We start from the raw sequence: 19170 nt of genomic DNA on the forward strand, positions 1-19170 counted from the left end.
GGAAATGAGAGAGAGCTGTCCCAAATACACCGTTTTTGGAATGTGTCCTGGCCCCCAGAAAGGCGGGCCCATTGATAACGACTATTGCCTCTGGGAGACGGAATTGTGTATTGAGTACTGGACTATTCATCGAAGCCCTCAAGGAATGAGCCATGTGGGCTGGTTGGGGGTTGGCATCATTCCAACCTGATTGACATCTGAGACCCCGTGAGTAAGGATAAAAGAAGGTCTAGGGAACAACCCCTTTAGACGCACCAGGAGAAACGCTAGAAATCCCGTGACAGCGTTTAATAGCGACAGCCGGTGGAAGGTCCACGTGTGTCCTTTCCCGTTGCCCGGGACTGAGGCCTTACCACGGAAGATGGCTTAGCTAAAGAAGAGATCACCACCGACGACATTTCGAAGGATCGACATCATAAAAAGGAAAATGGGCAAGTTCTAAAAACATCGTCTCTCTCTCCAACCAAAAGCTGCAGCCTGAATGAACTTGAGTGACTTTTATATTTCCATCGGACAATACATTATCCCCTAGACAACGATAGAGCTATTTCTTATTGATTATTATTATAACCGCGCTTTTAGATTTAGTATTGACGACGTATATTATCTGTATGTTTGCATTGATATTATTTTTGTGTGTTTTTATCAATAAATACTGTTAAAAGTAGTACCATCAGACTTCAACGGACCTCTCTATCTTTGCTGGTAAGTGACCCAGTTACGGGGTACGTAACAACTCCAATACTCCAAGCATTAAAATACACACACTTCAAACTATCCATCCCATCATATCTATTACATTACTTCTGTTTGTTTCTATTAGCCCCTGACATTACCTTCCTCTCCATCTCTCCACTTTAAGTCCTGGTGCTCTGCATTCTCACCCCCCACCAATCTAATTTAAACCCTCCCAAGTAGCACTAGCTAACCTCCCAGCTAGGATGTTGGTTTCCCTCCAGCTTAGGTGCAAACTGCCCTCTTGTACAGGTCCAGAAATGTTCCAATTATCCAAGAACATGAAAACCTGCCCCCTGCCTTAGCTGCTTATTCACCTGTACTATTACCCCATTCCTGCCCTAACTAACACATAGCACTGGGAGAAATACAGAGGTCCTGCTCTTCAGCCCCTTCCAAATTCCCTATACCTCCCCTTATTCCCTGTCATTGATGCCAATGTGCACCATGAGGTGGAGAAACAAATACATAGACAAATAACGGAAAAGTGCACAAACAATGGGATTGTCATTGTAGGGAATCTTAATTTCTCCAGGATTAATTGTCTGTAAAGAGTTTGTACATTCTCCCTATGATTGTGTGGATTTCCTCCAGGCGCTCTGCTTTCCTAACAAATTCCAAAGACATAATGGTTAGGGTTAGTAGGCTGTGGCCATGTTATGTTAGCAGGATTTCATTAATGCGCCCAACAGAGGTTCTTGAAGGAGTATGTAGAGTCCAAATAGAGGAGAAAACATACTGGGTCTGATGTTGGGAAATGAGCCAGACCAGGTGACAGACCTGATAGTTGGAACAATGGTCACAACTGATGCTGAGATACATCATCAGTGATGTTATCTGGGGTCATCAGGTATTTCAACACCAGACACCCCCAGCCATGATTGATCAGCCCTTAGCTTGTGTCCTAGTACAGGGGTCCCCAATCTTTTTTGCACCGCGGACCGGTTTAATATTGACAATATTCCTGCGGACCAGCTGACCGGTGGCGGGGGGGGGGGGGGGGATGTTAATCACGACCGGAATATAGGTGATAAGTCAACTAAGTCACTTATAAGTGGCTAATACACTCAATTTCGTTTCTAAAAGGGTTCATCTAACGAATTTAATATTAAACACAAAGCGCATATTTTCCCCATATGAACATATAAAGTCATTGTAACACACCAATATCACTGAATCAGTGGGAGCCCTGGACTTGTTTCCCCACAACAAGATGGTCCCATCGAGGGGTGATGGGAGACAGCGATACTCGAAGAGGGTTCCTTACGTCCAGTCTACTCCGCAATTTAGTTTTCGTTGTATTCATTGCAGAAACGACCACTTCACAGAAATATGATGCTGGAAATGGAAGCAACGGTTTCAGTGCTTTTATGGCTACCTCAGGATATTCAGCCTTGACTTTGATCTAGAATGCCAGCAGGGATGTTATGTCAAACACACTTTTCAGCCCACCGTCATTTGCAAGCTCGAGGAGTTGATCTTCTTCCCACGCTGACATGGATGACACGTGGGTAATGACCTCGCATGCATTCAAGTTCCAACAGTGGGTGTGACAGGGAATGAGGAAAAATACAGCTGACTCATATCGTTTCATATCGTCAAATCATATTGTTTTCTCGGGGCCCGGTAGCACGTTTTGCGGCCCAGTACCGGTCCACAGATCTAGCAGTTGGGGACCACTGTCCTAGTAGCACTGGTCCACAGTCACACCGCTGGATTCACAGCCATTTGGAGGCACACTTAGCAGCTTCTGTGATGCTCCTGATGGTTCTTCTCTTTACAGCCCCTTTTATGCCAACGAGAAAGTAGGTTCTGCAGAGCGAGCAGCCAGAAAAACCTCCACGCAACAACTCATTATGTCTTAAAATACTTATGAATAAGGATAGAATCGGATCTTGCAGGAAGGTACTAAGTTGAGGGAAGGCAAATTACAACATGATCAGAAAAAAGCTAAGTGTCATCAATTGGAAGTAGCAGCTACTGGACAAGTCCACATCTGAAATGTGGCAGTTGTTTAAAGACCAGCTAATCAAATTTCAGGATCTGTCCTTACTTCTTACTGGAAGATGCAAGGAGGGGAAAAGAGGGCAAGGGAAATTTGGAAGATTTGAGAGGTCCTTAATTTAGTCAGGAAGAAAAAGCTTTAAGACTGGGCTCTTTAAAGATAAAGTTTAAAGTTCAAGGTAAATTTATTATCAAAGTACATATGTCACCATATACAACCCCAAGATTCATTTTGTTGCAGGCATACTCAATAAATCTACAATAGGATAATAACCATAATAGAATTAATGAAAGATTACACCAACTTGAGTGCTCAACCAGTGTGCAAAGATAACAAACTGTGCAAATAAAAAAAAAGAATAATAATGAAGAGTCCTTGAAAGTGAGTCCATAGGTCCTCGGAAAATTTCAGTGATGGGGCAAGTGAATTTATCCCCGCTGGTCCCAGAGCCTGATGGTTGAGGGGTAATAACTGCTCCTGAGTTTGATGGTGCAAGTCCTGAAATTCATGTCCTTTCTTCCTGATGGCAGCAACAAGAGGAGAACATGACCAGGATGGTGGGATCCCCGACTATGGATGCTGCTTTCCTGCAACAACACTTCATGTAGATGTGCTCAAAGGTGGGGAACACTTTACCCATGATGGACTGAGTAATACTTTTGTAGGAGTTTCCATTCTAGAGCATTGGTGTTTTCCACACCAGGAGAGCTGCAGATGCACTCTCCGCCACACATTTATATAAGTTTGTTAAGGTTTTAGATGTCGTGCCGAATTTTTGCAAACTCTTAAGTAGAGGTGCCGCAGTGCTTTTTTCATAATTGCATTTATATGCTGGGCCCAGGACAGGTCCTCCAAAATGATAACACAGAGGAATTTAAAGTTGCTGACCCTCTCCACCCTTGATCCTCCCAACGAGGACTGGCTCATGGACCTCTGTTTTCTCCTCCTTAAGTCAATAATCAGCTCCTTGGTCTTGCTAACATTGAGTAAGAGGTTGTTAATGCGACACGACTCAGCCAGGTTTCCAGACTCCCTCCTATATGCTAATTCATCACCACCTTTGATTTGGCTGACGACAATACAGTCGTCAGCAAACTTGATATGGAATTGAAATGTGCTTAGCCACAAAGTCATAAGAGGAGGGTGCACCTGTGCTGATGGAGATCAGGGAGGAGATGTTGTTGCTAATCCTTACTGACTGGGATCTGCAAGTGAGGAAATTGAGGAATCAATTGAACAAGGAGGTATTGAGGCCAAGGTCTTGAAACATATTGATTAATTTTGAGAGGATGATGGTATTGTATGCCAAGCTGTAGTTGATAAAGAACATCCTGATGTATGCAGCTTTGTTGTCCAGGTGTTCCAGGGTTACATGAAGAGCCAAAGAGATGGCATCTGCTGTGGACCTGTACCAGTAGGCAAATTGGAGCAGATCCAAGTCACATCTAAGGCAGGATTTGATATGTTTCAGCATTAACCCTTCAAAAGACTTCATCAGAGAATGTATGTGCTATTGAACGATAGTCATTAAGGCAGGTTACCATGTTCTGCTCAAGTATCGGTAAAGTGAAGTCTGTTTGAAGCGGGTTTGAATGCCTCTGATCTGGCCCTCAGTAGAATGCAGATCTTATGGTTCATCCAAGGCTTCTGGTTGGGGAAAGCTCTGAATGATGTTGTTGGGACACACCCATCTACAACAGTTTTTTGTTCCAAGTCTGTGATAACCATGGTGTAATCATTCAGATAAACAGATGGGTTTGTGAATATGGCCCAGTCCACCAACGCAGCAATCCTGTAGCTGCCCTCTTTGTTGCCCTAATTTCTGGAGCTCTGCACTTTAACCTCTGCCTGTATGTAGGCAGGGAAGATCGGAGGCAATCAGAGAGGCCAAAAGGAGCCATGAACTGTCCTTGGTGAGCAGGATCAAGGAAAGACACAAGGTATTTTAGACTTAGACTAAGAGGAAAAAAAGATAACTAATGAGAAGGTAGGTTCACTCAGGATAAAGGAGGGAATCTGTGCTTAGTGTCAGAGCAAGTGGCTGAGGTACAAGTAAATATTTTGTGTCAGTGTTTACTGAGGAGAAGAAAGGGGAGAATACTGAAAATAGAGTGGGCCGTGATACTATGCTGGGACATTTTGAGATACAGGTCCATAATTCCTTGAAAGTGGCCTCACAAGTAGATAGGGTCATAAAGAAAGCTTTTGGCACATTAGCCTTCGTAAATCAATGTATTGAATTGGGATGTTATGTTGAAATTGTGTAAGACGTTGGTGAGGTCCAATTTGGAGCTTTGGTCACCTACCTACAGGAAAGATGTAAATAAGCTTGAAAGAGTGCAGCAAAAATTTACAAGGATGTTGCAGGAACTCGAGGACCTGAGTCATAGGAAAAGGTTGAACAGTTTATGATTTTATTCCCTAGGATGTAGAAGAATGAGGGGAGAATTGATAGAAATATACAAAATTATGAGTATAGATAGAGTAAAATGCAAACGGGTTTTTTCCCAGGGGTTGGGTGAGACTAGAACTAGAGTAAATAGGTTAAAGGTGTAAGCTGAAATGTTTAAGGGGAACATGAGTGGGAAGTTCTTCATTCAGAGGGTGGTGTGAGTGTGGAATGAGCTGCCAGCACAAGTGGCAGATGCACACTTGATTTCAACAATTCAAGAGAAATTTGGATAGGTACATGGATGGGAGGAAATGGAGGGTTAAAGTCTGGGTACAGAACAAGGGGACTAGGCAGGTTGGTGGTTTGGCATAGACTAGATGGGCCAAAGGGCCTGGTTCTGCGCTGTGGTGTTGTATGTCTTTGACATTAAGGATTGAAATTTGCTGAGTTTCAAACAGAAATATAGTTTTATGCACTTTTCGAAGTCAGCCATCAGAATTCTAAGTGGCAGAACAGAGGTAAAGCAGTGCTGAGGAGGCAGAGCCTGGGCACAAGAGATGCAAGATCAAGCCAATGTTTGACCAATTTAAGCACTGGGCCAGATTGGAAAGGTCAATTATGGGCTAAATGGGCTGTGACTGCCTTTATGGCTATGGGCTTACTTTTGTGATTTTCAGTTCTGAATGTTATTTGTATCTTTCATTGTTTGCATGATTTGGTTTTTTTATGCATATTGTGCATTTGACAGTCTTTTTATGTATTCTATGGGGTTTTGTTGTTTTGAAGCTGCCTTTAAGCATACAACCCTCAAGGTTGTAAAGAGTATACATACTTAGATAATAAATATACATTGAATTTTTCCCCATTTCCTCTACAGGCTTGTAGATCAGTAAAAAGAAATGCGCTGGTAATGAGGGAGAAGGTAACAGACAATTAACAAGAGCCCAGTGGTGGAAAATCATTATGCATTAGCACTTAAGGGAAAGTAGATCTCCAATTTGAATTGCACTGTCTTTCACACATTATCTCCTTGATCATAAAAAACATTAAGAAAATACAGGCCCCCCCCTTTAAGAAAGTAGAGTGTTCCTATGAAACCCTTCTTAGTCCGAAATGGTGTAAAGCGAAGAAGCAATTAGCATTAAATTATATGGGAAAAATTTTTGAGCGTTCCCAGACCCAAAAAATAACCTACCAAATCATACCAAATAACACATAAAACCTAAAATAACACTAACATATAGTAAAAGCAGAAATAATATGACAAATACACAGTCTATATAAAGTAGAAATAATGTATGTGCAGTGTAGTTTCACTTACTAGAATTGTGAAGATTTAGCCAAAAACTGACTGGTAGAAAAAAAATCAGCACATACACGCATGCGCACACACCTGCCCATGCAAGGCTTCATTGTCACGGTAGTTTTTCTCTATAACAGCTCGCTGCAAAACAAACACTGAGCACTATTATCACTTTTCGTAAAAGCTAAAATCCTTGTTCGGCTAGCAAAAACAGGTACTAATGTGGGTTTTTCATAAAAGCGAAGTGGCGTAAAGCGACCATTTGTAAAGCAGGGGACACCTGTAATTCATATTTCCTGTGAAAGAAACTTCACAGAGAAGCAACTCAGTATAGGCTATATGCTTAGCATTAAATGGATTTGAGCAAGCAAGAATGCTTTCCAGATTAAAAAAAACACACTGCTAATGCCATGATGCACAGCTACTATTACGTTCAAAATTAATTATTGAAAGGCAAATACTGCAATAACTCAATATATGAAATAAAAACAGAAAAATATTGAGGCAAATATATTTATCAGTATCTGTGGAGACAAAAATATAAACACAAAATAATTTCTTCATAACAAGCATTTATGGTATGAAAACATATCCATATGCTTCACCAGCTCAATTCAGTTTTACAGGAATATATATCTAAAAATGATTAGCAGCAATTTTCCTCTTCCCTCCCCCAAGCTGTCCTCACCAGTGTTAAAGTGATTTGGAAGCTTGTCTTCCAAAATTGCATGTTTTATTGTTTTGCTTTCACAGCACCATAATATTACAGTCAAGTATTTAAGATTCTCTTGTATTGATAAAATAATACTGGGAGAAAATTAGTTTGATAATGCCCTTACTTGATGTGATGTCTTGATACATTGGTGGCACTGTTTAAATGCAAGTTATTGCAGGTGCATCTATAGAACAAGCTTCAGACAAATAAAACAAATAGTGTATTTTCAAACAATGATGTACTCTTTAAGTTCCCCATTGATCAGAGGGAATGAAAGATAAAATATTTAAAATAATAGCCTCAGGAGTTGTGATGACAGAGTGTGCCATTATCATACAATGAAATGACAAAGGTTTTCAGTTTTCCATAATTTTAATTTAACATCTACATCGAAAACTGGCTGTCAATGTTTCAGGCCTCTTCCACTGGGCTATAGTTATTTTGTAGTGTTCCCCAATGTAATCAAAAGAAATCAATGGTTAACTATTCAGATATTTAGAGCTCTAGTGGTGCAACTGGTTAGGGAGTGGTACTTAAATGGAAGTACACATTGGGGAAATGCCTAGGCTGTGAGTTCGAGCCTCACCTGTTATTTTACTGGGTGTCCCAGATATGATGGTTCGACTCTCAAAGTAAGCATTCAACTGAAATGTTCTACTCATTACAGCACTACGGTAGCGTAGCAGTTTGCACAATGCTATTGCAGCTCGAGACACTAGAGTTCCAGCTATTACATAAAAACTATGAAGAATTTTGTTTTATGATGCACAGTGAATAAATAGGGACTATAAATTCAAAGCAGTGACAAATAATTGTAAACATTATTCAATTCTATTTAAAGCTACATATAAAATGATTTAATTACAGTAAAAACAATTTTCATCAACAAGATTACAGCATACATTAGTAGTCCAGCTATTCACTACATTGCTTTTTCACATTTCAATGAGATGGATGGGCTCGGTGCAGTGAAATGAGCTTCTCAACATCAGACTGAATATCAGTCAGAAAGAATCTCAAATCCCACAATCAATAATCTGCCGTCTGGCTTTTTTTGTAATTTATTTTTTTATTGAAGTTCATCAAACAAACATTTCCATAAAATGTATTTCAGATATTGTACATATATATCATATAGTCATATATGCCACAAATCTCCACATAATATTTATCTGAGGTCTCCACTTACATAAAAGAGAGGAAAGAAAGAACAAGCGAAAGGAGAAAACTGTGTACAAGTAGGGAGTGATTTTTTTTTACAACATATTCATTGATTTGTGAGGATAAAATCAGGCCTATGAGGTGTTATGTTGTTAAACCATTTTTCCCCAGTATGAATCAAATTGTTCCAACTTATGATTAACAGATGCTGTTATCTTCTCCATTTTGTAAATGTCCATTGTAATTTCCATCCATGCATTTAAAGTTGGGCCATTTCCTATTAAGAGTCTTTTTACAAGCCACCAGCAGTATATTCATAAAATATTTATCTCTTTTTAACCATTCTTGAGATATATACCCAAAATATATGGTCTTACTTTCTAAGGGTATTTCACATTTAAAGATGTCTTGTAGGGCATTGTGTATCCCACTCCAATAGTCTTTGATAATGGGGCATTCCCAGAAAATATGATAATGGTTTGCATTTTGATTTCCACAATTTCTCCAGCAAACAGGGAGGTTACTATCATAATGGGATTTCTGAGAGGGTGTAATAAAATATCTTATCAAGTTTTTCCATCCAAACTCCCTCCATTTCTGTGAACTGGTACACTTCCATTGATACCATATTATTGTCCATTCTTCCTTAGATATAATTATCCCTCCTTTCTTCTCCCATTTTGTTTTAATGTATGTGTTTTAAGATTTGACAAGCCCTTATACACGCTTGAAATGATTCTACTACTGTTACCTGAATTATATGCTTTTCTAAATAGCTCTATCAAACATGTTCTTGCCTTGGTTACATTTTTAAACATCCTATTAACATATTGTCGCATCTGTAAATACCAATAAAAGTCTTGTTTTTCTAATAAGTGTTTCTCTTTAAGCATTTCAAAACTGAACAGTGTTCCTTTTTTCATTATATTGCAAAGAACTATTATTCCTTTAACTGTCCAGTCCTTAAATCTAGCATCCAGTTTATTCGGTATACATTCCAAGTCATATGCACGCCATTTAAGAACTGCAATATCTCCCTCTAGTTTATATTCTTTTATAATAGTTTTCCATATTTTAAGAGTCTATTTCACCCACAGGTTATCAATAGTATTTATGTAGGTTGTTATCAGCCAAAATTGCCTGTATGGGGATGGGAAGTACAATATCCCCTCCTGAATGTTTTTCCATTGAGTGTCATATGATGGGTTGCCCAACATATCACAGCTCTCAACTGTGCTGCAAAATAATAATGTCTAAGAGAAGGTAGGCCCCATCCCCCCTTTTCCTTGACTAATTGCAAAGTTTTGAGATGAACTCTAGGCTTTTTACCTTGCCAAATATATCTTGATAATATTTTGTTCCATTCATTGAATTGATTCTGATTAATCTCTATTGGTAGGGTCTGAAAGAGATATAATAGTCTGGGCAGTATATTCATTTTAATAGAGTCAATCCTTGAACTGAGACTGAAAAAAGGAATCCAGTTCCACCTTGTTATATCTTCCTGAATTTTTTTTTATATATAGGCTGATAATTGCATTCTGATAATTTTGCCAAATCTTTTGGCATAATGATGCCCAAATATTTGAAAGACTCTGTTTGCCATGCCCAGGGATATCTACTTTCAATCTCTCTTGGTGAATTTGCCGTCTGTTTCATTGCCTTGAAAGAAGTTGGAGGATCGCACTGAAACCGCACGCCACTAAATATGATGCTGGAAAGGCAATAAAGAACACTTCGACCTTTTTCCACAGTTCAGGACAGCACGCAGACATTTCTTTCTGCAAGTCTTGAGATGATTTTTTGAATCTTGGCATCAGCTCAGTTATTTTGTAGCAAGATCAGTTCTTCCTCCATCGTTCCTGTTAATTCCTCATTAAAACTGTGCAGGAATGGATTTATGACCCAATCTGCAATTTGAATTCTGAAATCTCGCTGACACATCTTTATACAGCTCACTCAGGTAGGCATTTATTCTTTCTTTCTCTTCCAACTCAGAAAAGCTTGTAAATTGAAAAAAGGTCATGACAGCCAACGTTGCACTCAAGTAGGGTTAACTCAGACAGGAACGTGGAGACAACAGATTTGAATTTGATAAGATTTACATCATTTCCTTGCAATTGAAAATTGATTTCATTAAACTTTGTGAATATTTCTTACAAATAAGCAATGTCATGCCTTATATTCTGGAGTTAATTACTGAATGAAGCAGTCAAGCCTTCCAAGAATTGTATTACAATTTCCAAAAGCACATAAAAGCTTCTCAAGCAGTCTCCTTTGAGAACCATCTGACTTCTGTGTGCAACAGCAAGCGTTCAACTGCTCATCATTGTCAACACAAAGCTCTTTAAGTTGTCAAGAATTGAGAGCATGGGACTTGATTTATTTACCACTATGATGACAGTATTTAATGATAGGTACAGCCAATTTATGCAACAAGATGTTGTCGGTGAATTACAAAGTTTACAGTAATTATGTTGGGTACAGCTTCAAGAAAGTAATAACCCCATGGTAGCATCCTATCATTTGGTGTCATTGGTGGTGCCCCATCAGATGCACAAGCAAGAATGTTGGTAAGTGGAATATCCTCTTTGAAAAATTGCTCAACATCCCTAAATAATGACTCCACATTCTTATCTGTTTATGAAGTGAACAAGAAGCAAAGGTTCATTGTTGACTCCTTTGAGGAGACAAAGTTGACTCATCTTTGAGTTAGAATCTTTGAGAGCAATTTCTGTTGGCCTAAGTATGTCTTGTCTTGTCCATACTGCACCAACCACCGCCACTGGGCTATAAACGTGCAGGAGCAGTGTGTGGTTAAGTGCTTTGCTCAAGGACACACACGCTGCCTCAGCTGAGGCTCGAACTAACGACCTTCAGATCACCATCCCAAAGCCTTAACCACTTGGCCACCCACCAACACGTCGCACAATGTCTTCTATATTCGCATTCATTCCATCTATGCATCTTTGAACAGAGACGTTGCTAAGTGGAACTGTTTCAATTATTTGGTCTGGTGACTTAAACAAAACTGTACTCAGAACCTCATTACTGCTGGCAGAATCAGTTTTATAGATAAGTGGGTTATGACCAAAGGAAAAATGGCTGGAGTCAATTAGCACTTTAGTGCAAGGGTGTTTACTAGGCTTACACAAACTTACAAAAAGATATCTACCAGAAAACACAGTAACAGCTCCATACTATTTTTGTGCAATGTGGACTCCTGGCAGCCCTGATCTCTCTTTCCTACTAAGGATGAAGAGCCCTGTTTTATTAAGCACCAGGACATATCATCTTTAATTACCCACTAAGTTAATTTAAGACTACACATGAATTAGAAAATAAACAGAAGTATCTACCTTAAATACAGTATACAAGCAACATATACACATCTCCATTACTAAAGAAATGGAATATTCCAATGTGTGTGATGAGAAAGGCACCATAAAGCCAACCCGAGCACATTAGCTTGGTTTGGGACCCAAGCTATTATGAGAATATACCAGAGAAGGCACTGAAGTGAGTACACTCAGTGCATGACAACAGAATATAAGAAGTATGTTTACTGAGTGCTCTCCACCACATAGTTATTCCAGTTGTATGGGGCTTCAAAGATTTAGCAACAAGCAATGATAGGTTATATGAAGCACACAAACCATCATGTTTTGTTTTAGTGTCTTCCATGACTGAAAATAAGCCAAGTTCTTGTTTACTTTATCGGAGTGTATTCTCTTCAAATGTTCAAGGAGCCTGGACAGTTTCATTGCCTCATTTGAAAAAACTTCTTCACACAACACACATTGGCTGCTGTTGGATTTATACCAGCACAAGCATTCTTATTTCAGAACTCCACACTATACCGGTCACACTTCTGGTTCATTTGTTCTGATTCTGTCATTTTCATTATGGATTAATAACCAATCCAAAAAATAAAAGGGAAAGTTATGATGTCATCATAGCTCAGGGAAAACCTAATTCTTTGCCTGAAGGTACATAAAGTGGAGTAGCAATTTTTCAGTTGAGCCTTGGGCCATTCAAAAGGGCATCTTCTGAACTTTTCCCTTTGAATGCCATACCCTAATTCACAGGAACTGCATCACTGCACAGTAAGAATATGGGAATTGTACTAGCTAACACTTTACTACAACACTAGTGGCAATAATGCACAGGCTCGGCCAGGAAATAAAGTGATTTCTTCATTCCATATTTTTCATGATATGCCAAATACAGAAGTGTCACATTACTTTGCAAACTATAACGTGCTATAAAGTCAAAGAGAATGGCAGGTTAGCAAGAGATGAGGTGATTACGTGATTATTTTAATAATTTATTAGGGACTGAGGACCAAAATGTTAATATTAAGTAATTCATTTCTTAAATTAAGCCTGTAATCCCTCAGCTGCCTCCCTTACCACCTAGTGCCCCCCACAGCCCCCTTTATCTTTACTGCCCCCTTAGAAACTCTCATTTACCCTGGGGGAGGGTGTCAATATCACTCACTTTGGTAACCACTGATTTAACTTAATGAAATAATTCTCTCTAGCTTGAGCAAATTCTGAACAATTCAAAAGCAAATTGACATTATATGAATATTAACTAATTCACTGTCAGTTTTTAACAATTCCTTCTCTTCTGCTTTGGCACACAATTGAAACTAATATAAAGGTACTTAAATGCAGCAAAAAGGAATTTGACACAGAACACAGCATTTAAAACATTAGTGACATGCACAAAATGCTGCAGGAACTCCACAGGCCAGGCATCATCTATGGAAAAGAGTAAACAGTCAACGACTCGGCTGAAATGTCAACTGTTTATTCTTTTCCATAAATGTTACCTGGCCTGCTGAGTTCCTCCAGCATTTTGTGTGTATTGCTTGGATTTCCAGCATTTGCAGATTTTCTCATCATTGTGATTCAAAACATTAATTGGTTGGGTCTGTCTAAGGATGCAGACACAATGCAATATTAGCTTATGGTCAGCAGACTCCCTTACCTTTGAGCATCAGGTTGGGAAATAGCATTGACAAGAGCTTCAACTGCTGTGTCAAAGAGTTCAGCATTTTGTAGTGATGAAAATGAAGCCTGCATCAAAGATTCACAATCCAGGAGAGGAATGTCCAGTTGCACCCAGCTTGAGAAGCACTTAAGAGCCTTCTGGCTGATGAACACAGGGGAATCTGTCTGTAGCAACTGTTGAAGAAGAGGAAAGACAGCACCAGACTCTTGTGCTAGAGCATTTCGTACTTCACCTTTCCGATACTGAGGCAGACGGCTTGTTTGGAACTCTTCAGGGAGGACAGTTAATAGTTCCAGCAAAGCCATACATCTAGCTTTGCCATCCACATCTGAACTTTCAGTCTGGAACATCTTCACCATGTCACCTACTGCATTTGGCCATCTTTCAGGCATCATGTTGAGTGCCAGTGATGCTAATGCCACACATAGTCTGGTGAGCACAATCTTGGAGCCAGAGGCAAAACATGCAATCTGATTAAAAAGTTGGGATTTCAAACTCTCATATTGATCTGAGGGTATATCATTCCAGTATCGAGAGATCTTGATGTGGAGAGCACTGGCTCCAAAGTATTGAATCTCAGGGACTTTATTTGGACTGAGCAGTGCCCAGCTAAATTGCCAAGCTTGAGGAGAGACCTGTGCCTGCATCAGCCATTTCTGAGCCAAATTCTTATTATCAATGTTCGGATCATAGTACAACTGATGCAATGCCTGCAAAGATAAAGAGGAGAAAATATGAGAACATCCCCTACCCAGAGAGAGAAAGAGAAAGAAAATAGGTATAAATCACTCTAAATCTGTCTATCTAGTTTACTATTAACATACTAAAATAATATTAAAAGTATCTGCTCAAACAATGTGCAATAACAATGTATTTAAAATATTTATGAGAGAGGGGGAGGGGAGGACCAACTTTGAAAATAAAATGCAAATTAATGTAAAGTAATTTCACTTTTCAATCTAAAATACGTGTGGACTGTTCTCAAGTCTCTTCGATACCACGAAGAAAGAAAGAAAATAATTTAGTCTTTGCAAATAAGAAAGTAATTAATGATAGTAATGGAATAGATTGCTATGGGAACAAAGCTGGATGGTGAATTGGTATACACTTAACTATATTAATTTTTATTATTGCACAAGAACTCAATAGGAAGAAACAATTTGATGGGTAAAACTGATGTCTAATTTTTGAAAGATGGATAAAATTACAAGAAACAGGTGAAAAATAACAGACATCTGCACAATCACTCAGAGATGATGAAAGAACCAAGGAAAGATTAAAGTGATGCTTCATACAAAATAAAACATCATTGTAATAACATGACCTCTGAAAGTCCTCAGTATACAAGAGCATCATTAGAAAAAACAAGTAAATTCAGGATGCAGGATAAATCTTGGATAGTTTCTTGACAACAGTATTTATGGAAGGTCTTGAATTTTCAGAGTGAGGGCTGACTGTCTAAGGACAAAATTATAAAGACAATGATAGCTACTGATAAGGAAGTGACATTGAAGAAATTGAAAGAGGGCAATGCTGAATATCTATGGAAGCAAGTGGTCGATGAAGTCAGCCAAATGCTGGTGAAGGCCTCCAGCGGATCTGGGAATTAGGATTACTGAAAGGAACATAACAATATTCTAACCTTAATGCAAAATACAATTCTTAAAACTACATACCAATGAGAAGGATATCTATTCTGAAATTTCTAGTAAACCTCATTATGCCTTTTACATCTTATTGCCTACCTGCACTGCATTTTCTCTTTCAACATTATTCTGCATTCTGTTTGTGTTTTACCTTGTCCTACTTCAATGCACTGCTGTAACTGATCTGTATTTTATTTTACTGTACCTTGGTGTGTGAAAATACTAAACCAATTTACCAAGTTTGAATTTAGCAGTGCAAATCAGGATACACTTCGGGATCAAAAATAAAGTCGGGACCAAGAATGGACTTAAATATCCCGATTAGAATTAGAATAATACAGCACAAGAACAGACCCTTTAGTCCAAGCATTGTTTGAAAGATGAATGAAGATTTTGTGATAGAGAATAGAGGAAATTATCAACAAGGCTTCCAATTTAATGTTACATATCAGTTTGGTACTTGTACATTAGGAAGTTCTGACAGTTATTTGAGTAGGTTTGCAAGTACAAAAAAGCAAAAGCTTCATGTTGTATTATCTATAATATTTGGCTGGTGGCAGAAACTGAATTGTTGCAAGTCCAAATAAGATATAGTGCTTTCCTATAAAACATAATGCTTTAGAAAGATCAGAGGACTAAACAAAACAGTCAAGAATTCCCCAAAATATACTGAAAATGTGAAAAAGCTCCAAAAGTAAAACTATTTCAACTGGATTCAGAGACCAACGGTAAATGGCAAATGAAAATGCAATGCTGTCAACAGAAAACTAAATTGACAACTTAATTACTTTGGAACTACTGAGCGCCAAGATACGTTAGGAAAATTATTTAGGATTGTGTAGACAAACTAACTGCAATGTGGACTGACAGTCTCATCAACAAGTTTACGGTAAACTCATGAGATTCCACAGATTCTGGAAATCTTGAGCAACACACATAAACTGCTGGAAGAACTCAGCAAATCAGGTAGCGTCTACGGAGGGGAATAAACAGCTGAAATTTCAGGATGAGATCAGGATTTGAAAGGAAAACAGCAGAAGCCAAATATAGAAGGTGGAGGTGGAGGTGGAGGAAATGAGTATAAGCTGGCAGGTGATGTGAGAGGAAGGTGGGTGGGTGGGAGAGGGAAGGGTGATTAAGTACGAAGCTGGAGGATGACAGGTGGAAGAGATAAAGGGCTGAAGAAGAAGGAACTTAAGAGGCAATGGAAAACAGGGAAGGGGAGGAAAAGAGAAAAGTGATGGACAGGTGAGTAGAAAGGGAAAGAGGGTATCAATAATGGGGAATGGAAAAAGAGAGAAGGGTCAAGGGTAGGGAGTGCTCCCCCTCGCTGATGATCAACACTGGTGCACCTCAGGGGTGTGTGCTTAGCCCACTGTTCTACTCTCCCTTTACCTACGACTGTGCAGCTAAGCATAGCTCAAATACCATCTATAAATTTGCTGTGATACAACCATTGTTGGTTGAATTTCAGATAGAGACAAGAGGGTGTACAGGAGTGAGATACACCAACTAGTGGAGTGGTGTCGCAGCAACAACCTGGCACTCAACGTCAGTAAGACGGAAGAGCTGATGGTAGACTTCAGGAAGGGTAAGACAAAGGAACACATACCAATTCTCAGAGAGATCAGAAGTGGAAACAGTGAGCAGTTTCAAATTCCTGGGTGTCAAGATCTCTGAGACCCAACCTGGTCCCAACATATCGATGCAGCTATAAAGAAGGCAAGACAGCGACTATACTTCATTAGGAGTTTGAACAGATTTGATATGTCAACATAAACACTCATATACTCTTATAGATGTACTGTGTAAAGCATTCTGACAGCCTCTATCACTGTCTGGTAAGGGGGGGTGGAGGTGCTACTGCACAGGACTGAAAGAAGCTGCAGAGGGTCATAAATTTTGTCAGCTCTATCTTTGGTACCAGCCTACAAAGTACCCAGGACATCTTCAAGGAGCGGTGTCTCAGGAAGGCAGTGTCCATTATTAAGGACCCCCAGCAACCAGGGCTTCACCTTTTCTCACTGTTACCATCAGGTAGGAGGTACAGAAGCCTGAAGGCACACACTCAGCAATTCAGGAACAGCTTCTTCCCCTCTGCCATCCGATTCCTAAGTGGACACTGAACCCATGAACACTGTGTCACGTTTTTTAATATATTTCTGTTTCTGCATGATTTTTAATCTATTCAATATACATATACTGTAACTGATTTACTTATTTATGTATTTACTTTTCTTCTATATTATGTATTGCATTGAACTGCTGCTGGTAGTTAACAAATGCCACGATACATGCCAGTGATAATAAACTCGATTCTGATTCTGCTTACCAGAAGTTAGAGAATTCAATGTTCGCGCCATCAGGTTAGAAGCTACTCAGACAAGAATATGAGGTGTTGCTCCTCTACAGCCTCATTGTGGCAGTACAGGAGGCCATGACAGACATGGCAGAATGGGAATGGCAAGTAGAACTGAAATGGATAGCCACCCAGAGATCTTGTGTTTAGCAGCGGACAGAGCAAAGATGTTCAACGAAGCAGTTCCCCAATCTGCACTGGGTCGCACCGATGTAGAGGAGGTCGCACTGGGAGCATTAGATACAACAGATGACCCCTACAGACTTTCTATATGAAAAGCAGTACATCTGCCTTCCATATTTCATGATCTCCCACTACAGTCCATCTGCCAAGAGGTACATGCACATTTTTAATCTGTCTCTATTCCTTTTGAAGATTCTCTCACTTCATCATCAATAAACCTGAATATTTTACGCATTGTATTAATGCATAAAAAACATACATTGTGAATGGATGAGGGTCCAGCATCCCATTAATAACAGCCTGCCAACTTAAAATTTATCTATGTACTCCCACTGTTTTTTTTCTGTGTTACTATCACATTAACAATGTCAGATTCTTACATAAATTTTCTGTGGCATCTTTCCAAATTCCTTCTGAAAATTGAAATAAGCTATGTCCACTGGTACCTCTTTATGCAACCTGCTGGTAACATTCTTGACAAGATTTCAGGGTATATTAAACATACTTTTTCCATTTTTATGTGCCTTGTTATATTCATGATGATGAATTCTAGCATACAATAAGAATGGATAACTGATAGTGACTTTTTTTTTCTATTTTTTGCAAGGTTACATGTTACAGAAGGTGATAATTCCACTCTTGATGGCCAGTTCTGTGCCACTAAGTCAATTCTTAATATGTTCCACTTAGCATAACAACTGTGCCAAAAATAGTGTTCTCACAGTAAAAAAAAGTGAATCGTTCTCAAGAAGAACCATTCAACTGCTACTCGTAATAATATTAGAAATGAAGTCACAGCAAAATATGTTCAAGTTGATTCAATTACCACCTGCCACAAGCCCAATTTTTCAACTACTTTGATTGGACCTGGATGCTTGATTATTTGCTTTGTAATTATGCATTTTTATGAGATTCAGGAGGAATCCCATACTACTTCCATCCAAATATATACTGTAAGAATGTTTCAATCTCTTAGAGAAACAGAAATCTTCTCCAAGATGGCAACGGAAGAGTTTGACAGATTGTTTGGGATACAGTCGGCCCTCCTTATCTGCGGATTCTGCATGCGCGGATTTAACCAACCACGGATCAGGAAAACCCAGAAGTTCTCTCTCCAGCACTCGTTGTTTGAGCACATACAGATTATTTTTTCTTGTCATTATTCCCTAAACAATACAGTATAACAACTATTTACATAGCATTTACATTGTATTAGGTATTATAAGTAATCTAGAAATGACTTAAAAAGTACAGGCAGTCCCCGGGTTATTAACAAGCTCCGTCTTTAAGTCAGATTTGAAGTCAGAACAGGTACATCCGGTATTATTTAGCGTCAGTTAGTCAAACGTTTTTCTTAGTATATAGTACATATTTTACCTTTCTATGCATATAAAACACTTAAGAAACATACGTATTTCAATAATTAAACCACTGCATTGCTTAGTAATAATTGTAGCTTTCATTGGGGCAGGGCCTTTCACATGCTCCATTAAAATCATTCCAATTGTTGACCAACTGTAGCCTAACGCTTTTCCAATGACCGATGGCGTTTCACCTTTTTCCGATCGCTTTATTACTTCCACCTTATTTTCCAATCGTGATCGTGATTATTTTCGTTAACAGAAACACCGCGGATTCAGAGCTTCACCGCC

The 19170-nt window shown here is 39.1% G+C and overlaps 1 protein-coding gene across 2 annotated transcripts in view; it reads right to left on the reverse strand.

The window, feature by feature from the left end:
- Positions 1-19170, reverse strand: part of ipo13b (importin 13b) — a 124863-nt gene that overhangs the window by 89932 nt on the left and 15761 nt on the right. For both annotated transcript variants that reach the window (XM_073062987.1, XM_073062986.1), the window contains exon 2: positions 13307-14040. In XM_073062987.1, the coding sequence (XP_072919088.1) occupies positions 13307-14040 (734 nt within the window). The remainder of the gene's footprint in view (positions 1-13306; positions 14041-19170) is intronic.

Source organism: Hemitrygon akajei, chromosome 12 (assembly GCF_048418815.1).
Source record: "Hemitrygon akajei chromosome 12, sHemAka1.3, whole genome shotgun sequence".
Taxonomy (NCBI): Eukaryota; Metazoa; Chordata; class Chondrichthyes; order Myliobatiformes; family Dasyatidae; genus Hemitrygon; species Hemitrygon akajei.